This window comes from Nilaparvata lugens, unplaced genomic scaffold (genome assembly GCF_014356525.2).
Source record: "Nilaparvata lugens isolate BPH unplaced genomic scaffold, ASM1435652v1 scaffold4993, whole genome shotgun sequence".
In the NCBI taxonomy this organism is placed as follows: Eukaryota; Metazoa; Arthropoda; class Insecta; order Hemiptera; family Delphacidae; genus Nilaparvata; species Nilaparvata lugens.
The window spans coordinates 1-24,505 of record NW_024090944.1 but is presented as its reverse complement, the minus strand read 5'-3'; the positions used below and the strand labels follow the sequence as shown (position 1 = coordinate 24,505).

General features: G+C 35.8%; 1 protein-coding gene across 1 annotated transcript; it reads right to left on the bottom strand.

The window, feature by feature from the left end:
• Positions 1–376: 376 nt before the first annotated feature.
• Positions 377–22,822, bottom strand: LOC120355855 (interferon-related developmental regulator 2-like). The gene is given in 7 exon segments (XM_039444585.1): positions 377–512; positions 10,451–10,632; positions 10,635–10,690; positions 12,848–12,982; positions 12,984–13,054; positions 14,245–14,446; positions 22,362–22,822. Coding segments are annotated over 7 exon segments (1,191 nt in total). The 5' UTR covers positions 22,808–22,822; the 3' UTR covers positions 377–413.
• Between the last annotated feature and the right edge of the window lie 1,683 nt (positions 22,823–24,505).

Here is a 24,505-nt window from a genome sequence, read left to right as displayed (position 1 = left end):
ACTATTATTTATTATTTGATGATGAGAATTCATAAATGATGATTATTTAATTATGATTTAGATGAAAATTATTCTTGTTTTGGATTTCTAGATTGGGATTTCATCATAAATGTAGGGTAGCCATTGAAATGATTCTTATCTAAATCTAACCACAGTCATTTTCACCAGCTTAATTTTTGTTTTCGTGCACTAATCCTCCATATAACCCACCAACTATTTTGTGTTGCCATGTTGCAAATCTGGAGTGCAGAAAATTTTTTTCCCGCACTAGAGCGGAAAAGTGAATCTTTGCGTTCTGTAATCAGTGCAGGATCGTCACTTTTCAAGGTAACTGTAGGAAACATAATTTCCTACGGCGTACGTGTATGAGCCAGTTCTTTCCTTTATTATAGTATAGATTGATAGATCTGTAATTACCTGACAGAGAACATCGTTACTGTTTTACGACTCCACGTATCCAGTGTTAGCATCTCCTTGCCGAATTTTATCTGAATATTGGGAGGTTCATCTTCCTAGTCAACAAAAACACACTGAGTTAGATATAATAATAATAATTAAAACAATGAATCTTTATTCAATGACAAGTACTTTACAGAATAACAATAATCAAATATTGAATTCAACAAAAAAGCGTAGTTTACAGTCAATGATACAATTTTGGCATCCCGACACATATGCATACATAGTGGCGGCCCATTTCTTAGATCAGCAAATAATCAGCCAATTGTATTAATATTTTGTAAATAATGTAGCTTATATGCTTTTTGTAATCATGTCTATATTTGAATGAACTCTCTGGTCGTGTTGTACCCTCGAACAGAGAAATTATTATATCAATGAAGAAGACATAGTGGGAGAGATAAAAGCAGAAGGTTACGGTGGACGGGACACATTCTGAGGAAAGGAGAAAGCACTCTGACAAACAGTGTACTGAGGAATAATCCTATAGGAAGGAGACCAGCTGGAAGGCCAAAAACTAGATGGTGGGACCAGGTCCGGAAAGATATGAGCATATCTCATAATGAAGACGATATTTGATTATTATTTATTCATTCATTCATTTGTGGATATAATAATATATGTAATGATCGGAAAAGAAAACAGACATGGCCCAAAACTATTCTATTTACAAATTTTGATAATGAATAACATGTCCGAAAAATAGGTATTTTTAAATGTTGAAAGTTTCAACTTATTTGTTTTCGAAATGAAATGTTACAGTACGTAAACAGTTAGAGTACCTGCTGTTAATGTAACTAAATTCTACAGCCATGACATTTGACCTGAACAAATCAAAATATCTAGCTTCCCAAACACAAATCGAAATTTATTCATTCATTCATTCATTTTCATTTTTTATTTCACCACCTACATACAAGGACGAGGGGCCGTCAAGGAAGCGAATGAAAGTCGCTACTTTGAATTACACTCTTCACTGGAATTCATTCAGTGAATAGAGTGGATTGTCTAAAAAGTATTTTTTTAGAGCTTGCTTAAATGGTTTAGGCTCTTTTATACTTTTTATATCGTGTGGCAGGCAATATGATGAAGCGGAAACCCTGTGTATGTGGCTGTCTCTGTGTTTCCAGCAGTCTACTGTATGGGAGGTCGAAATCGTTTTTTCCTCTTGTATTATGTTCATGTATATTGTGTCTACATGGCCTAACCGTTACATACTTTTTTATATATAGAACTGTTCTTGTAGATATAGAGGGATACTACTGTAAAAATTCTGTCCCTTCTGAAAAAAGGCCTGCAGTGAGCGTCATATGGCAAAAAGTTCATAATCCTTATTGATTTCTTTTGTAATATCAGTATTTGTTCTATGTATGTGTGCGGTGCGCTTCCCCAGGCTATATGCCAAAACTGATGTGTGAAGCGAATAATGAATGATAGGCCATCATTGCAGTGCTTTTATCTGCTATACTCCTTATTCTTCTTATCCCATAGAGTGATGTGGATAATTTGCTACACAGTGATTCAATGTGCTCCTGCCATGTCAAGTTTCTATCTAATATTATGCTCAGGAATCTTGCTGAACCCGAAATCTCCTCTCAGTATTCAACTGGCTCCAGCATTCATGATGGTCCTTGCCTGTGTTTGAAAGTTTACTATGGTACTCTTTGAACTGTTCATATTTAATTTTAATTCTAACAACCCTTTTTTGTTGAGGCTATTGTTGTGTTATAATGTGACTGTAGTTCCTCCTGGGTCTTTCCATTTATTATAAATGTAGTGTCATCAGCAAAAAGTATGCATTCTGAAGCTCTTGGGAGTTTTTTAGGCAAGCTATTAATTTAAATGAGGAAGAGTAAGGGCCTCAGCACATTCCGTGAATTTAGTACCTTAACTTTGATCTTCTTCTTTTTCATATCCTTTTGCCGTTAAGCGTCGGCTTCCTTCAACCATTCTCTAAACTTTATCCGATCCTGTGTCATTCTCTTTAATTCATTGATTGTCTTTCCTCTTCCAGCAGCTATACTCTCTACATACTGATTCCATTGCAGTGGTGGTCGTCCCCTGCCTCGTTTCCCTTCCGTCTTGCCTCCATAACCAGCCTTGCCTTTCGTTCATCACTCATCCGAGCTACATGGCCATACCATCCAAGGGTTTGTCGCTGAACAGTGGTAAATGCTTGGTGACCAACACGACTTCAAGGTTTCCAGACAATTGATTGGTATTTATTTTATCATTGATATAACCGATTTGACTGTTTTGCCTTTCTGGTTTATGCTTTTTTCATTCTCTCTTCTGAGATTTTCTGGATCCCTGCCACTGCGGTCTTCAAAAAATATTGTTTTTTCTTCTTTATTTATTCTTTTAATCAATCAAGGTATTAAGTATACTTATTCCTACATACATATTCCTACATACTCATTCTTAAATATACATCAGCACAATATATTATCTATTTATAATCAGAATATTAATAATACATCCATAATATAAGTGTATTCTCTATTATTTACTTCTATGAGCAGATTAAGCTTATTATGTATAAAGTGGAAATCCCCCCCCTACACACAGATGGATAGTCTAGTAGGGGGATTCCAAAATATGTTGTATATTGTATTTCTTATTCTTGTATTATGTTTTTTGGAAATAAACTGAATTGAATTGAATTGAATACTCTTGTGCTTTTCTATCATTGTGAGGCATTCTGTTCCATAGAATAGAACTGGCTAAGATATTGACTCGAATATCCTTATTTTAGTTCCCTGGCTTATTTCTCGTTTACCCAGGATGGTTCTGCTAAGGTGGTAATACACTTGGTCGGCTTTCCTTACTCTGTTGTTTATCTCTTCATCAACTTTTGCATCTGCAGAGATTAATGTTCCAAGATATTCATAGTTGTTCACCCTTTCCAATATTTCACCATCCCATGTTATATCCAGCTCTACATTCTTCTGATTCTTTGATACTATCATCACTTTACTCTTTTCAATGTTGACAACCATTCCCTTATCTCTTATCGCAGGCTTTTTCGAATAGTCAAGCTTGTTAGAGATATCTTGAAATACGGTAATCCAAACTATTTTAAAGATGATTTCAAATTTGTCTCCGAAGGTAGGAGGATAGATGCTTCACATACTAGAACCGGAGATAGTACTTTAAGGATACCCAATCATCGAACTACTATTTTCACAAAATCCTTCTTAGTCAGTGCCTGTCGTGCATGGAATGCACTTCCTGTTTCTATCAGGTCCATCGAGAGCCGAGCGAGCTTCATACTGACTTTAAAAAAACATCTTTTGAAACAAATGACTGAAACTGTCCGGCCCTAGAACGATCACATGACAACCATCCCCCACCCATCCCACAAATACAAACCTTTAAACCTGTTATAGAACGAATTGTATATTATACAGGGTGTTTCAGAAGTAGTGTCGAGAATTTTAGGGTATTGTACCTGGATGCTAGGAGACTACAATGTCATATTTGAAGTGTCCAAAACTCAGCGGTTATCCTTATAGCTGCCATTTTGTTTTTTTCACTTAAAAATTTTTATCTCAAGAACGAAATGTTGTATTGATCTGAAATTTGGCATGAATATTTATGCTATAAAGACTCAACTATAAAAAATGAAAAAAAATTTTTTCGTTGAAATTTTTCAAAATGGCGGCCATTTTAAATTTTTGATGGCGAATATCTCGAAAACCGTCCATTTTACAGAAAATTTACAAGAGACAAAAAAGTTAGCAAATTTTTTCACAATTCCAATGATACCTAATTTATTAAGATTGGTCGAAGAATAACAGAGAAATTATTTTTTTCGTACTGCATGCATGACCACTTTTCACCATTTAAAGATCAATATTAATTTTTTAATTCCAGATGTATTTAAGATGAAGCTTTGAAACTCGGTATGGCTCCATATGGGCAAACAGATGATTTTACAATGGTTTTCAGATGATAATGTTTGTCTTGTAAAAGTATTGTTGTTTCATTAAAAGTAAAGAACCAGATGTAGTGCTTCCTATTTCTTAGTCTCACGTTTCCTAGGTCTTATTTCTATCTTAAATTTCCAGTTTCAATATTTTCTTACGTTGCTTCTACACAAATATTTAATTATTGTAATGGAATTTAGTTCGCTGGAGTACACCGATATTCACTTCATGTATGGAGCAGCTCTTGGCAATGCGACCGAAGCAAGAAGAATGTATGCAGCTGCATTTCCAAACCGCCGTCTCCCTTCCGACAAGGTGTTCACAAGAACTCACAATCGGCTGAGAGAAGTTGGTTCATTTGAACGGAACAGGGTAATTGCTGGTAGGCCTCGAGCAGTTCGAAATGTTGCTTTTGAAGAGGAAGTATTGCAGAAATTCGATTTCAATCCTAGAACGAGTACGAGAGCAGTTGCAAAGCAAATCAATTCAAGTGCTTCTTCTGTGTGGCGTGTACTAAACAAGGAAAGACTTCACCCCTTCCGCTTTCAAAAAGTTCACTCATTGGTTGAACGCGACTATGAGCCAAGAGTAAACTGTGCCCGTTGGTTTCTTCAGCAAGACATTATCCAACCAAATTTTCTAGAAAATGTGTTATTTACCGATGAGTCCAGCTTTACAAGAGAAGGAATCTTCAACTCTCGCAACAGTCACGTCTGGGCCTTAGACAATCCTCATGAGGTCAAAGTGCGTGGTTATCAGCATAGATTTTCGCTGAATGTTTGGGCGGGTATCTTAGGTAATCGCGTGATTGGACCATACATTCTTCCTAATCGTCTGAATTCTCCCACGTACATTACTTTTTTAAGAGACATACTACCAGAACTTTTGGAAGATGTGCCTCTTGCAAACAGATATAATATTTGGTTTCAACATGATGGTGCCCCTGCTCATTTCGGAAATGTTGTTACGGACTTTCTGAACATGACCTATCGTCAGCGGTGGATTGGGCGGGGTGGACCAGTACCGTGGCCCGCACGTTCACCTGACCTCAACCCTTTAGATTTTTTTTTCTGGGGCCATATGAAAGACCTTGTTTACAGCACGCCAGTAGAAAACGAAGAAGACCTTGTGGCAAGAGTGGTTGCTGCAGCAGGTGCCATTCAAGATGATGAAAATGCTTTTATAGCAGTTCGACGGTCCATGATTGAAAGGTGCAGACTGTGTAATCAAGTTGAAGGACGGCATTTTGAGCAATTGCTGCATTAGTATCAGTGAACCGATTTGAGTGAAATTAATATTTTTCAATGTAAAATAAAATTTGGAGGAAAGTTATTCTTGTATATTTCTGTAATAAGAACGGTTTTCATGAAATTATAAAAAAAATTAATATTGATCTTTAAATGGTGAAAAGTGGTCATGCATGCAGTACGAAAAAAATTAATTTCTCTGTTATTCTTCGACCAATCTTAATAAATTAGGTATCATTGGAATCGTGAAAAATTTGCTAACTTTTTTGTCTCTTGTAAATTTTCTGTAAAATGGACGGTTTTCGAGATATTCGCCATCAAAAATTTAAAATGGCCGCCATTTTGAAAAATTTCAACGAAAAATTTTTTTTTATTTTTTATAGTTGAGTCTTTATAGCATAAATTTCATGCCAAATTTCAGATCAATACAACATTTCGTTCTTGAGATAAAAATTTTTAAGTGAAAAAAACAAAATTGCAGCTATAAGGATAACCGCTGAGTTTTGGACACTTCAAATATGACATTTGTAGTCTCCTAGCATCCAGGTACAATACCCTAAAATTCTCGACACTACTTCTGAAACACCCTGTATATATATATATATATATATATATTATATATATATATATATATATATTATTAAACTCATGTTATTTCAATTATTCACTGCATACTGCTGTATATTACTGAAAGTTGATTACCCTGATCTACTTTCAGCATACTTCATTTTATTAATCAATTATTAATTATTTGATCTTATCTACCTATATAATTATTTTACTTTATAAATTTTCTGTTTTCTTTCTCTAAATATTCATATTGATTAAACATTCACATTATTTCCATTAACGTTTTGGTAGAGAGTTAATGGGGAGGATATTTTTAATATTCTTTCCGAAGAATGGACATTGATATGTCAAACCTCCGCCAATTTATGTAGATGCATAACAATATAATTATTATCTACAGTTATTATATTACAAATTGCTTTTTTCATATCATACAGTTCAACAATTATTTTCTTAGTCTATATAATGTGTATTCATCTATAACTTTGCTGTATTGTAAGCTATTGTATATAAGTGTATAAGACAGTATATATTGTAATCTACATAAATAAAGTACTCAATCAATCAATCAATCAATCAATCGCACTACACCATTCTGTTACAGCATTTTGTAGATCTCTTTGAGTGTTAGCTATTAGCAAGATATTGTCTGCATATATCAGTGCTTGAACGTATACTGGACGGAGGATGCGGTCTCCAATCTTGCTTCGAGTCGTTCTTCTCTTGCATGATCATGGTCTAACTTTAATCATGGATAGAAAAATATTCAATAGAAGACCTTCGACTATAGTGAGGTCCACGTTAGGCAGTGAAGAAAGATAGAACAACGTTGCCTCTGTCTTGTCAATGCCTTCTATAGACGGGGTAGCTGATACAGTTTTATTGATGTAATATTAACTGGTCATTCTCGTTTAAAATAATCAATTATATTTTTATCAAGCAAGAAATTATATTTTTCAGTGATTTCATAATATAGATTGGGTAAATATTTTGTTAATTATATTTCTACATTGTTAAAAGACGATCTGGCAACAGAGCAAAGCGAGAAAGTGATAGCGCTATCCACTTTGTTAAATGATAGACAAGGATAGCAATACAATTGCTAATCAAACACTGCCATTACAACGTGGACCTCACTATAGACAACACACTTCATCAACAACTATTCTCAAATGTAGTGAAAACAGCTGTTACTTGACCAAGTAAGTAGAGTAGAGTTAGTTAGCTCGGTAGAGTTAGTATGCCAGTTACTCGACCACTACCTCTACTAGTGAAAGCAAGGCTTTAGCAAAATCCCGAGCTCGGAAACCGCTCTTAGTGATTTTTTTCATTATACTAGTAGTTCTGTGAACAGTAGACCTCACGCAGTTTTCTCATCCAAAAGTATCTGATGTCACCTGTTCTAGATGATTCAGTTGAATCGCAATAATTCACTGTTGAATCATAATTTACTCTTAAAAACTGTTATTTGTTTTCTCCAAGATCAAAAACTCAGATATGTTAACAAACTCAGTTCACTTTTGAATTTGTATCCCATATGATGATTTATTCAGTTTTCGTGATAATCTTTCCATCTGATAAAAATATTTCTCAACTATTTTAAAATTATTATTTTTTCAATCAAAAATATTAGGCCTATGATTTCTTTGGCATTATTCGGTTCATTTAATCATTTTTTATTTATTTTCAATCACCTATTAATTTTTTTTTTCAAATGTGAGAATATTGATACTGATGGGCACGCATCAGTGAAAATACTGAAACCCTACCTTATAGAAATAGACACGGCCAGATATCTGTGTAATTCATGCAATGAATAATCCACTTGTCAGCTGATCGATTATGAATAATCCTATTATAGTCTGATTGGTCCTATAGTGAGGTCCACGTTATAATGGCAGTGAAGAATATAGGAGAAAAACGTTGCCAAGTCTCTCCATTTTGCCACTGAGTGTACAAAGCTGTTACTCAATTCATCCCATTAAATTTGATCTAATAATAATTATCATTCCCTTAATAAAATAATCAATCAATGTCAAATTAATCAAGAAAATATATTTTTCCATAATTTGATTCGAAAATTTGCTTTCATAATTGAGATCAGATTTTTATTTTATACAAACCTGAAATGGCGGCTAATTTAAAAAGCTGTGATACACCAATCTGAATTTCAAAACAACAGAAATTAAGTTATTTGGTAGGTATTCTATTCCATTTCTTTCAAAAATTATAGGAAAATAGAAATCCTTTTTAAAATAAATAATTTTATTGGAAATAATTCTGAACCTTTCAATTATTATGTATACCGGTACGAGTAGGTCAAACCTAAACGTGTAGGCTAACTGAAGCATGGATTAAGTCTTGTATGGTTAGTTATCAACTTTTAAAATGTCATTTCAGGTATTTTAATTTGTGTTTCCCATACGGTAATGTCTAAAAATTATTTCATTGATTCAAAAATACATTTTTAATCAATTATAGACTTAGACTTTTGTACCAAAGTATTTTGATAGAATGAAGAAATAAAATGGCGACTGAGAATTGTTAGTCTACTTTTGTACAGTCACTGTCAAAAGTAGAAATAAAATAATCTGGCAAACTGACAACATTGCAAAGCTAGAGAGAGATAGCGCTATCTTTTTTGTTTTATGATAGAAAATAACAGCAACAGTATTGTCATTGTACACTGTCATTATAACGTGGCCTCACTATATCTTCAAGGTAGATGATATATAAATATAGTGCTATTAGAGTATTAAGGAGGAATTCCTTTTCTTTTCATATTATCTTTAAAATACAAAATTCCAAAGAACCTTTTGTATACAATACATTGAAGCGCAGTTGAAAAGGAATATTCCTGCCAAATCTCATCGAATTCTATCAACGCGTTCGGCCGTAATCGCGTTACATACAGGCAGATAAAAGCAAATCGAGTTGAAACATGAACCTCACTACGTTCGGTCAATTATGTATTGTTTTTGTATACTTGTAGTTCTGTGAACAGTAGACCTCGCGCTCAGTTAAGTTACATTGACCTGTTGTTATGTTTTCTCAAAAATTTATCAATAGTTTATCAATTTAAAACGTCTAGAAAAAATCCTAAATAAACATAGAGCTTTCTGTCCTATCGTACCGTGACGTGTCGTCCCGGAATGTGAGTGTGAGCGCTGTTATCAGGTCTGGCTACAACAACGTTGATGGAAAGATACATTTTCAAGATGTTCGATGTTTTTGAACGGGTAGTATTGTAGTCCACTGGACAGCTGATTTATATATAAAGCTATATATATATATAAAAGCGAAATGGCACTCACTCACTCACTGACTGACTCACTCACTCACTCGCAGAACTAAAAATCTACCGGACCAAAAACGTTCAAATTTGGTAGGTATGTTCAGTTGGCCCTTTAGAGGCGCACTAAGAAATCTTTTAGCAATATTTTAGCTCTAAGGGTTATTTTAAAGGTTTAAAGTTCGTCTTTTAGCATGTATATTCTTCTTCTCCCAATCTCTTAATTATAATTGAAATTCCATATCATATGTTACTATAGAACTATAATCTAGATAGAGTACCTCTTCGAAACAATTGTTAACTGGCAACTAAATTAATAATTTTGTCAGGTAGGCATTAAGTTGAGTTGACTTTGTTAGGTTGGCACCAAGTTGAAGATTTAAATGCATTTATCGCGGAAAAATTGATTGGGCACTGCTACTTCAATCCTGGGAATATTATATTACTAGCCGTCAGGCTCGCTTCGCTCGCCATATCCGTTTAGCCAGACGTTAGTGTGGACCCCCGACTGGATCGTCCTAACATATGATAAAAATTCTCAAATGAAAAATGCAGGCGAACGAAGCGAGCCTGCTGATCCCATTCCTGGACGATCCAGTCGGGGGTCCAGGGAGTGGAGCCCCCTGGCCAGCGAAGCGAGCCTGACGGCTAGTGATGAATAATTCTAAAGTCTGATTTTTACGGTAATATTGGCGTTCAAAGGAGACTACTTTTCCTTTTTTATTATCCTTAAAATGCAAAATTTCAAAAAACCGTATGTATAAGTCAACGCGAAATTCAAAAAGGGACATACCTGTCGAATTTCATGAAAATCTATTGCTGCGTTTTGCTGTAAATGTGGAACATAAAAACACAATATAGACATATAAACAAAAAAAGAAATTCAAAACCGTCGAATTGAATCTTAGACGTCACGCCCATTATTGTGAAGCAATAAATTGATTTGAACCAACCTCGACGTATCGCAGTATGTCACGGAACGAGGACCGCTGCGTCTTGCGATCCTTTTTGGCGCGATACTTGTGGGAATCGGTGGCCAGGTCACGCAGCTGGTCGACCAACTGGTCGTCCAAGTCGTCGCAACTGTTGGACGTGTCGCGTTCCTGTTCGACGAGCAACACGATCGCCTCGCCGCCGCCATTCGCACCTCCAGGTGCGGCGATTGCAGCAGAGTTGCCAGTTGGGTCAACGATCTGTCACACATAACAATTACAATTCAAATATATTTCATCAACTTGAAAACACTACAATACAATTAAAAAAAAAACAGTTAGAAAAAAATACTTGTTCCTGGCACCCAGCTGAGACGTAGAGAGTGGTGTGGCCTTAACCGGTTCAGGACGCAGGTGGGAAGGTGTGCTGAGCTGATGACAGCATTGGGATACACATCTGATCCTCTGTGCCAATGTGGACGAATCCAATCAATGAACCACCTAATATCTGAGTGTCCACAACACTCTTATCATGGAGGGCTGTCGGCCCTCCATGATGCTGGAGAAGATGCGTGTCAGTGGCTCCAGAACATTCTAAATTCTATTGGTATTTGAAATATTAAGTGCAAAATTATGTTTTTTTTTCTAATTTTGGCCTATGTATGCAATTATGCATATATATATATATATATATATAAACAGCTGTATTTTCTGTAAAGTGTGAAGTTTTTAGCTCAAAAATTTCTAGATTTATTCAAATTTTTACTTTTTGAATAATTACTAAGTTACTGTTCTAGATTTTTTGATTTTAGACTCTAATAGTACCTATTTGATTCAAAATTTACTAGTTATCTGAGTATTGAGGAGCGTAAATTGTATTTTGAAAAGTGAAAGTGACATCAAATCAAATCAAATAATTTTTATTCACACAAGAAAAAAAATACAGCAACAGGGACATATATGCATAATGAATTTTTCCCACAAAGACAACAAGTTTGGGTATGGGGAATGAGTTCTGTGAAGCATTATAGTTCATTATAGTATAACAATAACAGTTGAAGATTTACAATGAATAATAAAACAAAAGAATATGTACAAAAGAACATAACCATCATTTTGATTTGGACAGTGTAGTATAAATTGGAAATGAGACAGTTTTGGGCATGAGCCTGTTGTGCCTTTCCTCATTTCAAATATTTGTACACAATGTGATGAATAAAAAAATAATACAAATTAATATTCAAGTTGAATGACATTTTAACTTGAAAATGACCAAGGTAGGTCGAAACTAATCCTTAAAAGTTTTAATAAAATGGTACTACAAGTTTTATAATGTGTTTATTAATTGAAATAAAGTATCCAATATAAGTGAAGTGATGATGATACAATTATGAATAATAATAATAATAATAACAGATAAGCAAGAAATACATAATAAGATTCCAATCAACACATGGATTCTTAAACGAAATATAACTCGCTTTCAATCCAGTAAACCCTAGATTTGTGCGCTGGCATAGTACTATTCAATATCTATTAGTACTAGTGATCCACTGCGTTGGAGAACTCACTCATGAACTGTTGTACCGCGTTCGAATCCCGGGCTGACAAATGATTTTTGGATAGTAGCGCTCATCAAATCTCCACCTAGCTGTTTACCCTGTTGTCTATATTTGCAGTGGGAGAAGTCTTCGTGATGATTTACAGCATTTGATTGGGATTTTCGTTGATATAATATTATTGCTCTGGTCAGAGAACTCGAATTGTAGCGCCAGAATGCCAGACTGTAGCTCTGCCAATAGCAGGCTTGTGTTTGCGCCGGCGCAGACCGCCTGCTGCATGGCATTGTGGATTTCTTTGTAAGTCGTCTGTCTTGGTTCGTCGGCCCGTTCTTTTGCAAGAACAAAATTGTTTGTCTGTCATGTAATTTTCGATCGGAAATTTCTTGTAAATTGTTTGAGTGTAGTGTGTGTGAATTATGAATATAACAGCGTAAATAGTATTGAATTGAATTAATTTGAATCGGATTTGAATTTAAAGAATCTAGTTTGAGCTTTGTTCAAAACACAGTGCATAGCCTGCAAGTTGAACGCGAAAAGGCAGCCCGGAAGGAAGGACCTGTCTATTCCCAGATTTCGTCCCACCCTGAACCTGACCAAAACACCTAATAAAGGCTTCGAAGGGCAAGTAGTCAAGATGGAATAAATTTGGTGAGTTTTTGCTCTTTTTTATTGTTCATTAATGCAGAGTTAACTGTACAAATAACCTGGCTCAAATTGAAGATCAAATTTTGCCCTTGTTTGTATTTGATTATTTAAATAGTAAATTACAGTCCTCTGGTAGCTCTAGCCTGAGCTTTGTTCAGAACAATTATAATACAAATGCTAGCAAGTACATGGTAGACTAAATGATACTGACGGCAAGTGGTGACTGTCGGTGACAGTGAGCAGCAGAGACCAGGCAGACAGGGCGGCTGCATGCATTTGGGCCGTGTCAGCTGTGACCGTCGGCTGACTGCCGTCCCCCTTCGGGTAGCTGCCCGCAAAACTGCTGCAGCACGACCAGCGACCCGGCCGTGTCGTCCGTGTCTCCGATGTAGTTCAGTACGCCCAACGCCCAGCAGCACTGCAATGCAACCATTTTACAACATAACACAAAAATAATCAATTTCCCACCAGCAAAATACAATATTGACTAGTAGTTCTGTGAAAAGTAGACTTCGCACTCAGTAAGTTACATTGACCTGTTTTATGTTTTCTCAAAAATTAATAAATAATTTATCAATTTAAAATGTCTAGAAAAAATCGTAAATAAACATAAAGATTTCTGTCCTATCGTACCGTGACGTGTCGTCCGGAATGTGAGTGTTAGCGCTGTCATCAGGTCTGGCTGCAACTGTCTACAACGTTGATGGAAAGATACATTTTCAAGATATTCGATGTTTTTGAACGGGTAGTATTATAGTCCACTAGACAGCTGATTTATTTGTTTGTTTTTTTTGAAGCTTCCCAGAGACTCTAATCAGAGTATAGGATTGTCAAAAATTTATATATATACAGTATTACAAAAAAAAAAAGAAAACAATCACACAAAGGAACCCTCTACACACCAACTCTTCTGTGGTATAGAATACTCCAAGCATCAAAAATCTTTTTAATCCCTTCTCAAAAACATTGACATCTTCACAATTTTTTCAAGTGAGTAGGAAGCTTCTAATAAATTAAGGCCCATATATGTAGGTTTTTCTCAAAAAGAGCTGTTCTGTGATACAGTGAAGCATAGTCTCTCTATTTCTAGTGTTATCCATGCGAATCAGCATTTCTAGTCATTGTCCGTCTTCTAACATGCATATCACCTCATAGATATAAATAGAGGGAACGGTTAGTATGCCTAATTCTTTAAAGTGGTTCCTACAGGACTCTAAAGGCATAATACCTTTGATCGCTCTTATGATGAATAATTCCAAAGTCTGATTTTTACGGTAATATTGCGTTCAAAGAAGACTCCTTTTCCTTTTGTATTATCCTTAAAATGCAAAATTACAAAAAAACCGTATGTATACGTCGACGCACAATTTAGAAAAAAACATACCTGTCAATTTCATGAAAATCTATTACCGCGTTTCGCCGTAAATGCGCAACATATAAACATTTAAACATTAGAGAAATGCCAAACCGTCGACTTGAATCTTAGACCTCACTTCGCTCGGTCAATTATTGATTCATTAGCATTTGAAAAAATGCAATATCTCAGTAATTTACATCTATAAATAGATAAACGAAGAGTAAAAGTTGCCAGTGTAAACAGGGTCTTACCTTGGCCCTTGCAAGCGGCGCCATACTGGTGTCTGTTGCAATGTGTGTGAGTGTGGGGACCAGCTGATGGCAAATGTGGTTGGTGACGTCACAGGCCCCCAGCTGGATGCAGAGCAGGGCTGCCAACTGTGCGGCGGCCGCCTGTTCAGCGCCACGCCCCTTCTTCAGAGCCCGCTCTATGCCGTCAGCCAGTGTCATGCGTCTGAAACATAAACACGTCCTAAACTATTAAACGAGCAACTTCTGTTAATATGTTTAGATGTTTATATGTTTGTATTTCACCGGATCTCGAAAACGGCTCTAACGATTCTCACGAAATTCAGAACATAGTAGGTTTATAATATAAAGATTCGATTGCACTAGGTCTCATCCCTGGGAAAACTCGCTGAAGGACATTAAAGGATAATTATTATTCATCCTTGGAAAAACAGCTGATAATAATATTTTGTCGTCTGTTGGTGATGGAAGTGAGTGAGCGAGTTCATGTGTGTGGGACTGTGTCAAAATTATGACTCAGCTGTTGAACTTTTGTAATCATTCAATCAGGTACTTAGTGCCGGTTACAAAAAATCCGGGTTATTTTCAATTTTGATTAATTCCAGTAGATCCATCTTTTTAAATGGTCTTCTCTGATTTGGTTCACGTGAAGTTAATTAGGATTAAAATTAACCGGCTTTCGTGCAACTGGGCCTTGGTGAGGGAAAATTTTTGCATTCCTCTGGGAATTAGTCTAATTTACTGTGTATAATTTCTATGTATTATAATTTCTTCTTTCGTAATAAAGTTTTTATGCTTTTGTACTCCAGAGCGAAGGTCGGTCCCCGATATTATACATGATACATCACCAAACATTTGGAATACACATTATAAGAAATTTCTGAAACTAACTATTGTAATTTCAAACTATCTAATTTTCTGTATTTATTCATTATCATTTTGCAACCGCCATTACGAGCTGACAAGAATGAGCTGTGGTACGAGAAGATCCGATCATTGTGTCAAAATTTGTGTGTTTGAAATTTTAATCCTCAGTTATAAGCACCTCTCCACTAGGAAATCCTGAAATTAAGTGCATCTAACGAGTGATTCGGATTGCTTATATAACCCTTATAATAGGGTTATATTATAGTGCAAACGGAGGGGGTGTTTCTTCTCTTCTATAATATTTACCAAAATTATGCTATCAAATCTCTATTTGAATCCTTGATTGGTTGGGAGCTTTTAGTGGATTCGTTCATTCAAATGCACATATAGTCATCATCATTTAATTGTCACTTATTTTAGCAACTAGCAACTACGAGCCAGGAACTTCAATGAAAAATACTAATAAAATTCAACTTCAGGTTTATTGAACTCTAAATACGTAGAACGAATTAATAAAAAGTCAGGTAACATGTCAAATTTTCAAACAGAACAAAGTTATTCGATTAACAGCAATCGATTCAGGTCATGAAGACATACTCAATTTTTAATCTATACATTTTGGGAACCTACTAACTTGCTGCATTTAAATTTGGGCCTCGGTCATTCTATGTAACTAAATTTTGAGCTACCTATAATACGAAAACAACAAAAGTTTGGCACTCACCATTTAAACAATATTTAAACTCTTAGAAACACTCAATATACGATTTAAGAAGACTCACTACACTTTACTCAGATTCACCCACGCAATTAATCTCCTAATTCTACTTCTAATAATTTTATCGGTTTCTTCTTCAAACTAGATCAAAATTAATGATAATATAACAAGAACTAGTCTATTGTCCCTCTGAATGGAAAACAGATCCTTTCAGAGGACCGAGGCTCGCACACGGCCGTTACATGTTTTCCCGGTTACGTCTCAATTCGAACTGTGGCCTTTTCATTGAAAATTATTCCCTCTCCACGAGCGTTGAGCATAACTTCCAGTGGAAAAGCCAAAGCTGCAAAAAGGTCAATGGTCGTACAATTCCCAAATACATTAGCTTTTTCGACATGAAATTGAAACTGCATTTGAAAAATGCACGAAAATTGCTTTAATTTCGACAACTAAGCAACAAGTTAGCAAATTCAAACAAGACAGAGTCAATTCTAACACTGAAAACGCAGGGTTCAACATACAGTAAAAATCAAAGTTCATTCCAGTTCAAAAAGCTGGAAAATAATATAAGATACACAAAAACAACTACAATATACCCACTCAATATTCACTCTATTACAATAGAAATTATCATTGAAGGTATGATGAATTTCATTAAATTTTCCACAGTTATTAATGAATTTAATGAAAAGCTAGTGTCGACTGAGGAGTGGAGTGTCATTCAATAAATGGAACTGAGTTTTTGGGTCTGGAGCTGCAGTCCAATCTAAAGTGGGGAACTGAAATTAAAAGCCTTAGAAAAAATTTGTCCCAAGCACATTTGATTTGACGATTTTGAGGAATATTTCCAACAAAATTCAAATTCAAATTGTTTTTTATTCTGATACAAAAAAAATCAAATACATACAAAATTTCAAATACATCAAACATCAAAAATGGAAATAAAATACAAAAAGCACTGAAGAAATTGTATAAAATATAATTTATGTAATAAGGCTTTCTACGTGTATGATGTATTATGAAAAAAAAAAACAAAAAAAAAAAAAACAAGCTTTTTGAAACAGAATATTTCTAGCTTGCTGTAAGCATATAATGCTTAACGCGTGTAAGCAGGAGTGCTTATACTATAATTGAATAAAATCAGAAAGCAGAAAAAATTTTTTTTTTGGGCAAGAAAAAAATGAAAACACACACTCACACATTCACTCACCTCTCATACATTTCCAGTTTGGGCTTAATTACTTTTAGATATGATTTTCAACAACTATAATAATTATTATGTCAAAAACTAAGAAAGAATAAAAACATGTGTTCTAAACCAATCAGGCAAGATATTTCTAAGACATTTAGGAATGTAATATTTGAACATTTTCCTATTATCAATTCTCTTTGCCTCAAAATGTAAATTATTGAAAAAATTCGGACCTAGAAATACAAACGATTTCTGGAAACAAGTGGTATATGACCTGGGAAGCCTTAGCAGAACAGAAAAACAGCTCTTGCGGTCTTCATGTCCCAAGTTCTTTATAGTGTGATATTTTGGGGAGGCACCATAGGATATCTGAATACAATATTTATAACACAAAAGAAAGCGCTGCGAATAATTGAAGGTATTAGCATGAGGCACTCATGCAATTTAGAAGATTGGGTCTGCTTTCATTGTATTTTTTGAGATTGCTGTGAAGAAATACAGAGATTACATAGAAATGTGAGATTACATAGAAATAAGATACTTAGGGCCGGCTACCGAGCTCGGGATTTAGCTGAGTTCTACACTTTGAACAGCTGGAGTTGGAAAATTGGCTTTCCAAAACGAGTCATAGTCGCAGTTTTTACTTTCCTTGCCCTATACCATAGGTAAGGAAAGTATTGCTTTCCGAAAAAAATCTGGTGTGGTACACTCACACAACTTTCCTTGCTCATTGAACTGGGAGCCTCATTCTTAAACGACAATAATTTAGAGAAATAAAATAATGACGATTGGCGGCAACATAGTGTGACGTACAATGATCGTACAGCCCTCAAAATACAAATAAATTTGTTCATAGGCTAGTACAAGAACGGAATAGCTTCTATCACCGTAGAAACATATAATCTTATCTGAGGTCGATAGACGATCGCTATCTAACTACCAGGCAAGAAAAAAAATAAATCTGTAATTGTATGCCTTCCAAAAAATTAGTCAATGGAAAAAACCATACATGTTTTATAGCCAATGGATTAGAACGGTAAAGTTATATTTGAAGGTTAGTTTCAAAATGTAAACATAACCCCGAAACAAACCAAGGCCAGCTCATTAACAAGTAGCAAATTGAGAAGGCAGTTCAACTAAACATCGATCAAAGAAATAATATATTATTAAATTTTTCGGCCGCATTGCAGGATGACTGTTAACGGTTGCCGGAAGATCAACAGCTGGGTTTTTTTCGTTATTTTTCGTGATAGAGAAATTCTGATAGCAGATTCGTTCTCAGCGACCCCAAGTTTAGCCTGAAGGCTCAGAATGTCAACAATGTGTTTAAATAATTAAAAATCATCATGAAAAGTCATTAATATGGTAGTACACCACGTTTCTGGAAACTTTTTACTGGTGACTGGAGTTTATAGGCAACACAAAAATAAAAATAATCGTGAGAAAGAAAACTGCTGATGAACGCGAATAAGACCGTCACTCCATTGTTCTATTGTCTCGGCTGCTTGGCTGAGCCTGGCTGGAGGGATCAAATAACCGACTGGAATGATCTTTCGTCTGTCCGCTAGGCGGAACTACGCCGACCATTGCTGGGTGGAAGATGTTACTGCGGCCGCTCGCATTCCACCAACGCTGCTATTATTTGCTGTCTCAGCGCCTAGTCCGAGTCAGACAAGCATCCAGCCTGCACTGCGGAGCTAGGTTAACAGACAACTAGACAATTTTCTTTCCTATCTGAATGGATTACATCAGAGTATAAAATTCACTGTAGAGGTAGAACAGGATTGTGTATTGAATTATCTAGATTTAAGAATAGATCATAGCACTGGCTTTCACAAGTTTTCTATTTTCAGAAAACCAACCCATACTGATGTATGGATTCCTCTTTATTCTTCTCATCCTATTTCTCACAAACTTGCTGCTTTCAATAGCATGGTCTATAGAGCACTAACAATACCTAATGAGCCATCATGATTTTGATATTGAGATAACTAAAATTAAACAGATAGCTTTCACAAATGGGAATAAAGAAAGTATGGTGGACAGATTATTGAGTAAAATTAATAGACAAATTTCAATCAATTCTAGCTTTGTAAGCTCAAACTGTGAGGAGAAGACTTGGATAACAATCCCATATTTAGGCCTTGTTTCTGATAAGATAGGTAGGGAATTGAGGAGGAATTGATTTCATGTTGCTTTCAAGACCAAACCAATTTTAAATAGTCTATTTAGCTGAAGTGAAGACAAAATTGATATTTGAGATAAAAGCGGGGTGTACAAACTTAAATGTGATGATTGTAATGCTTGTTATGTGGGTCAGACTGGTAGAAGTTTCAAAAGTAGAATTAAAGAACACATCAGAAATTGGAATAAACAGAATGGGGAATCTAACTATGCAGAACATTTGATAACAAATAATCACAAGTTTACAGTTAAGGAGAATGTTGAGTTTCTGCATGTTAATAACAAAGGCAGATCTTTGAATATTCTAGAGGCTTTAGAAATAACAAGAGTAATTAAGGAAAATTCCCAGTATAGTTTAAATTACCAGATTCATCTCAACCAATACAACACTACGAATTTAGTTTTATCATAAAATTGTAAGCATACATTAGTCAATAGTTTTTCCATTTACATATTTGTTTTATTATCTTTCACACTTGTTTTCTTGGTTCTTATTTTGTACTAAGAGCAAATTTTATTATCATGGCGATTCTGTTGCTTAAGCCGCCATTTTGTCACACCGTTGAGGGGGAGGAGACTGTCTAGCTAGGCCAATGGCAGGCGTTCATGCCCTCGACCAATAGCAGTACTCGCCTACTAGTATAAATTCTGCTGCTCTTGTATTTAGTTTTAGTTTATCAGAGATTGACAATGGTCTAATAACCGAAACCGGTCTTTCTAATTATCAATAAATCAGTGGTTTTTTGACAATTTCTTATTCTTCTTCATTCAATTAGCCTTTTCGACATGAAATTGAAACTGCATTTGAAAAATGCACGAAAATTGCTTTAATTTCGACAACTAAGCAACAAGTTAGCAAATTCAAACAAGACAGAGTCAATTCTGACACTAAAAACGCAGGGTTCAACATACAGTAAAAATCAAAGTTCATTCCAGTTCAAAAAGCTGGAAAATAATATAAGATACACAAAAACAACTACAATATACCCACTCAATATTCACTCTATTACAATAGAAATTATCATTGAAGGTACGATGAATTTCATTAAATTTTCCACAGTTATTAATGAATTTAATGAAAAGCTTAGTGTCGACTGAGGAGTGGAGTGTCATTCAATAAATGGAACTGAGTTTTTGGGTCTGGAGCTGCAGTCCAATCTAAAGTGGGGAACTGAAATTAAAAGCCTTAGAAAAAATTTGTCCCATGCACATTTGCTTTGACGACTTTGAGGAATATTTCCAACAGAAAAACAGCTCATGCGGTCTTCATGTCCCAAGTTCTTTATAGTGTGATATTTTGGGGAGGCACCATAGGATATCTGAATACAATATTTATAACACAAAAGGAAGCGCTGCGAATAATTGAAGGTATTAGCGTGAGGCACTCATGCAAACCCGTATTTAGAAGATTGGGTCTGCTTTCATTGTATTTTTTGAGATTGCTGTGTATGCACATAGAAATAAGGATACTTAGGGCCGTGTCTGAGCTCGGGATTTGTCTCTGTCTTGTTTGAATTTGCTAACTTGTTGCTTAGTTGTCGAAATTAAAGCAATTTTCGTGCATTTTTCAAATGCAGTTTCAATTTCATGTCGAAAAGGCTAATTGAATGAAGAAGACTAAGAAATTGTCAAAAAACCACTGATTTATTGATAATTAGAAAGACCGGTTTCGGTTATTAGACCATTGTCAATCTCTGATAAACTAAAACTAAATACAAGAGCAGCAGAATTTATACTAGTAGGCGAGTACTGCTATTGGTCGAGGGCATGAACGCCTGCCATTGGCCTAGCTAGACAGTCTCCTCTCCCTCAACGGTGTGACAAAATGGCGGCTTAAGCAACAGAATCGCAATGATAATAAAATTTACTTTTAGTAAATTAGTTTAGTACTTTAGTTTAGATTAGTACTTTTAGTTCTACACTTTGAACAGCTGGAGTTGGAGAATTGGCTTTCCAAAACGAGGCATAGTCGCAGTTTTACTTTCCTTGCCCTATTACCATAAGGAAAGTATTGCTTTCCGAAAAAAATTAAGGTACCCCAATTTCTATACGTTTCAAGGTCCCCTGAGTCCAAAAAACTGGTTTTTGGGTATTGGTCTGTATGTGTGTGTGTGTGTGTGTGTGTGTGTGTGTGTGTGTGTGTGTGTGTGTGTGTGTGTGTGTGTGTGTGTGTGTGTGTATGAGTGTATGTGCGTCAGTGTACACGATATTTCATCTCCCAATTAACGGAATGACTTGAAATTTGGAACTTAAGGTCCTTTCACTATAAGGATCCGACACGAATAATTTCGATCAAATGCAATTCAAGATGGCGGCTAAAATGGCGAAAATGTTGTCAAAAGCAGAGTTTTTCGTGATTTTCTCGGAAACGGCTCCAACGATTTTGATCAAATTCATACCTAAAATAGTCATCGATAAGCTCTATCAACTGCCACAAGTCCCATATCTGTAAAAATGTCAGGAGCTTCGCCCCATCAATGCAGATAGATTCCCAATTATCAGGCTTCAGATACAATTGAAACAAAAAAAAAAAATCAAGTGGAGTAGATTGAGCATGAAAATTTCTACAATTAATGTTCAGTAACATTTTCACCTAAAATTGAAAATCAATTGCAAATTCGAGAAAATGTGATTATTCAATTGCAAATTATTGTTGATTCTATTAAATCATTCACTATGAAGAGATAGCAGACCTCATGTGTGTCTCCAGCGTTATTGCCCTTTCACCAGCTGGCTCAAATCTTTGAATAGTAGACTTGAGATGCGCGGGAACACTAGCGTCAGGTGATCAATTTTCATAATGGCAAGGAAAGTTGTATGAGTGCGCCACACCAGATTTTTATGATAATCTTCATTTTCTCATTTATATAATATTGGAAACGGTTTTCCTTGACGAAATAAAACATTCTTAAATAATTCAAAATAGCTGAAACTTTACACTATTTCCTCCTTATTTTTTTATTTTGTGTTCAAATTACTAGTTTTTCAAAATTTAATTAAACGTGGAGGACTGCGACAAAGCCCCGTTTCGGAAAGCCAATTTTCTGACTCCAGCTGTTTAAAGACTAGAACTTGCTAAATCCCGAGCTCGTTAACCGGCCCTTAATGTTCTAGAATATTGTTAGGGATTTTGGTGAGTATAGTGAGTGGTTTGCTGACCTATCGATGATGAGATGGGGCACGTAGCGGCGGGTGAACGCCGTGCCGACGGCCAGCAGACTGTTGGTGCGGCCCTGCGCCGATTTCTCAGAGATTCCGTCGATTGCTTCATACAGCTTCTCCTCGAACAGATCCTCCTGCGATGGCTCGTCCCCCGCCAGTTCATCGCCAAAGTTACCACCTACACAATAAATACATGCATAAATAATTGACCGAGCCAAGTGAGGTCTAATGATAATACTGACGGTGATGCTCACATAAGCTCTAAGGCCGGTTACAGAGCTCGACCGACCGTCAGTGCGTACGTCAGTCGCGCTTGTCTTTTCCATAGATATTCCATGTATCCGTACAGAGCAGGACTGACGGCACGCATGCGCACGGTCGGAACCATGCGTTTTACACTGCGTACGAAGACCATCGGTCGAGCTCGTGCACATCCGTTCCATCGGTCAACTGACGCGCTATTGAAACAAATAGAAGCTCTCAGAGCTGTACTGATCAGTAGCCCGATCGCAACATAACCAATGTGCTGACACCTCTGCCCGACAATCAGCTGATATTGAATTGAATAGCATAATGAATGAATTCAATTAATAGTGTCATATTTTAATTTAGATTTTTTCTATACATTTCTTCAATCATTTCTATATTTTTTACTGAAAAAGTCATATATTATTGATATTATCTACATTTATTTGATCCGTAGCTTAAAGTGACTGCAAGTATTCCCAATGGTGATACAAGCTCGAAATAACTCATCAAAACTTCTGATGGACATTCTGAGGTAGTTAAAAAATGTATCTTCACCCCAAGCAATGATATATATAATGGTACTAAATTCCCTTTGAAAATCTCTTTGGGCGACCATCGGGTGAACTTGATATCTACGTCTTTTAATGTTTCGTTTACGAAGATAAAAAGCTGCAATTGAACAATCTGTAAAAGCGTCCATTTTGTGAGTCAGAAAAAACTGATGTATGGTCAGGATGGTGCATACGCACTGACGGTCGGTCGAGCTCTGAATGTGTAAACCGATTCATCGATGCGTACGGTCAGGATGGTACATACGCACTGACGGTCGGTCGAGTCTGTAACGGCCTAAGGCTTTGCGTGGGTAATGAGAGAGAGGGATGATGATGAGAGATGACGACTACTTTGGGTAGTCGGTACCGACGGCTTATCGCCTCCTCCGAAATACGGGATTCAAGGTCTAAGATTTAAGTTGACGGGTTTTTCATTTATCTAATGTATATATATATATATATAATATATATATATATATATATATAATATGAATTAAACAGGAGACACAAGACATAAATAGATTGAAAACACTAAAAGCTTACATGTGTCTCCTGTTTTAATTAGACTCAGTCTCCGAAAATTTCCCCATTTCCAATGTAAGTTTTAAGTGTTTTCAATCTATTTATGTCTTGTGTCTCCTGTTTTAATTTATATTACAAACTTTAAAGTGTCTTCTGTTATGTGCTATATGTATATATATTATATGTATATATAGCCTATTCACCTTCATTATATTCTCTTCAAACTACATGAAACAAAACTTTAATACAAACTTACAATATTTTAATCTAAAATATTATAATCAATACTTAGAATGTGTCATTACACACATGTGTGGATGTTCATTCCTGTCGTATAGTGAGCAGTATAGCAGTTACACTCTAATTGCTACAATGAAATCTTTGTTCTATTCTGTTTTTGCCGCAGTGCTCACTTCCTTTTCCATTGCCTTCAGGTCTAAACTCGTCGCTCTTCGTTAATAACTCGCCTGTCAAGAGTGAAGGATAGTATTCCAGTGTTGGCTGTGCGAATGTTCAACTGCCTGCCAGACTCAGTCAGGGCAGGGCGCGCCATCTAATGTATTCTGGATCACATTGTCGCGGTGGTCATTGGAAGGAGCTTCTACCAGTTGGAGGATTTCTTTAGTGAGAGCTTTGCTGGACTGTGATACTGCCTAAAGTTTGTGAATATTGTTTTTAATTACTTGACACGATCAATCAGAAAAACTACCTTGATCACGACATTGGATATTAGCATGGCACAAATTACATGAGCAGTGTCGACATGCCGCATTTGCTCACTGCAAACGTGAACAAGTACGATTTTATTACGTTTTATAC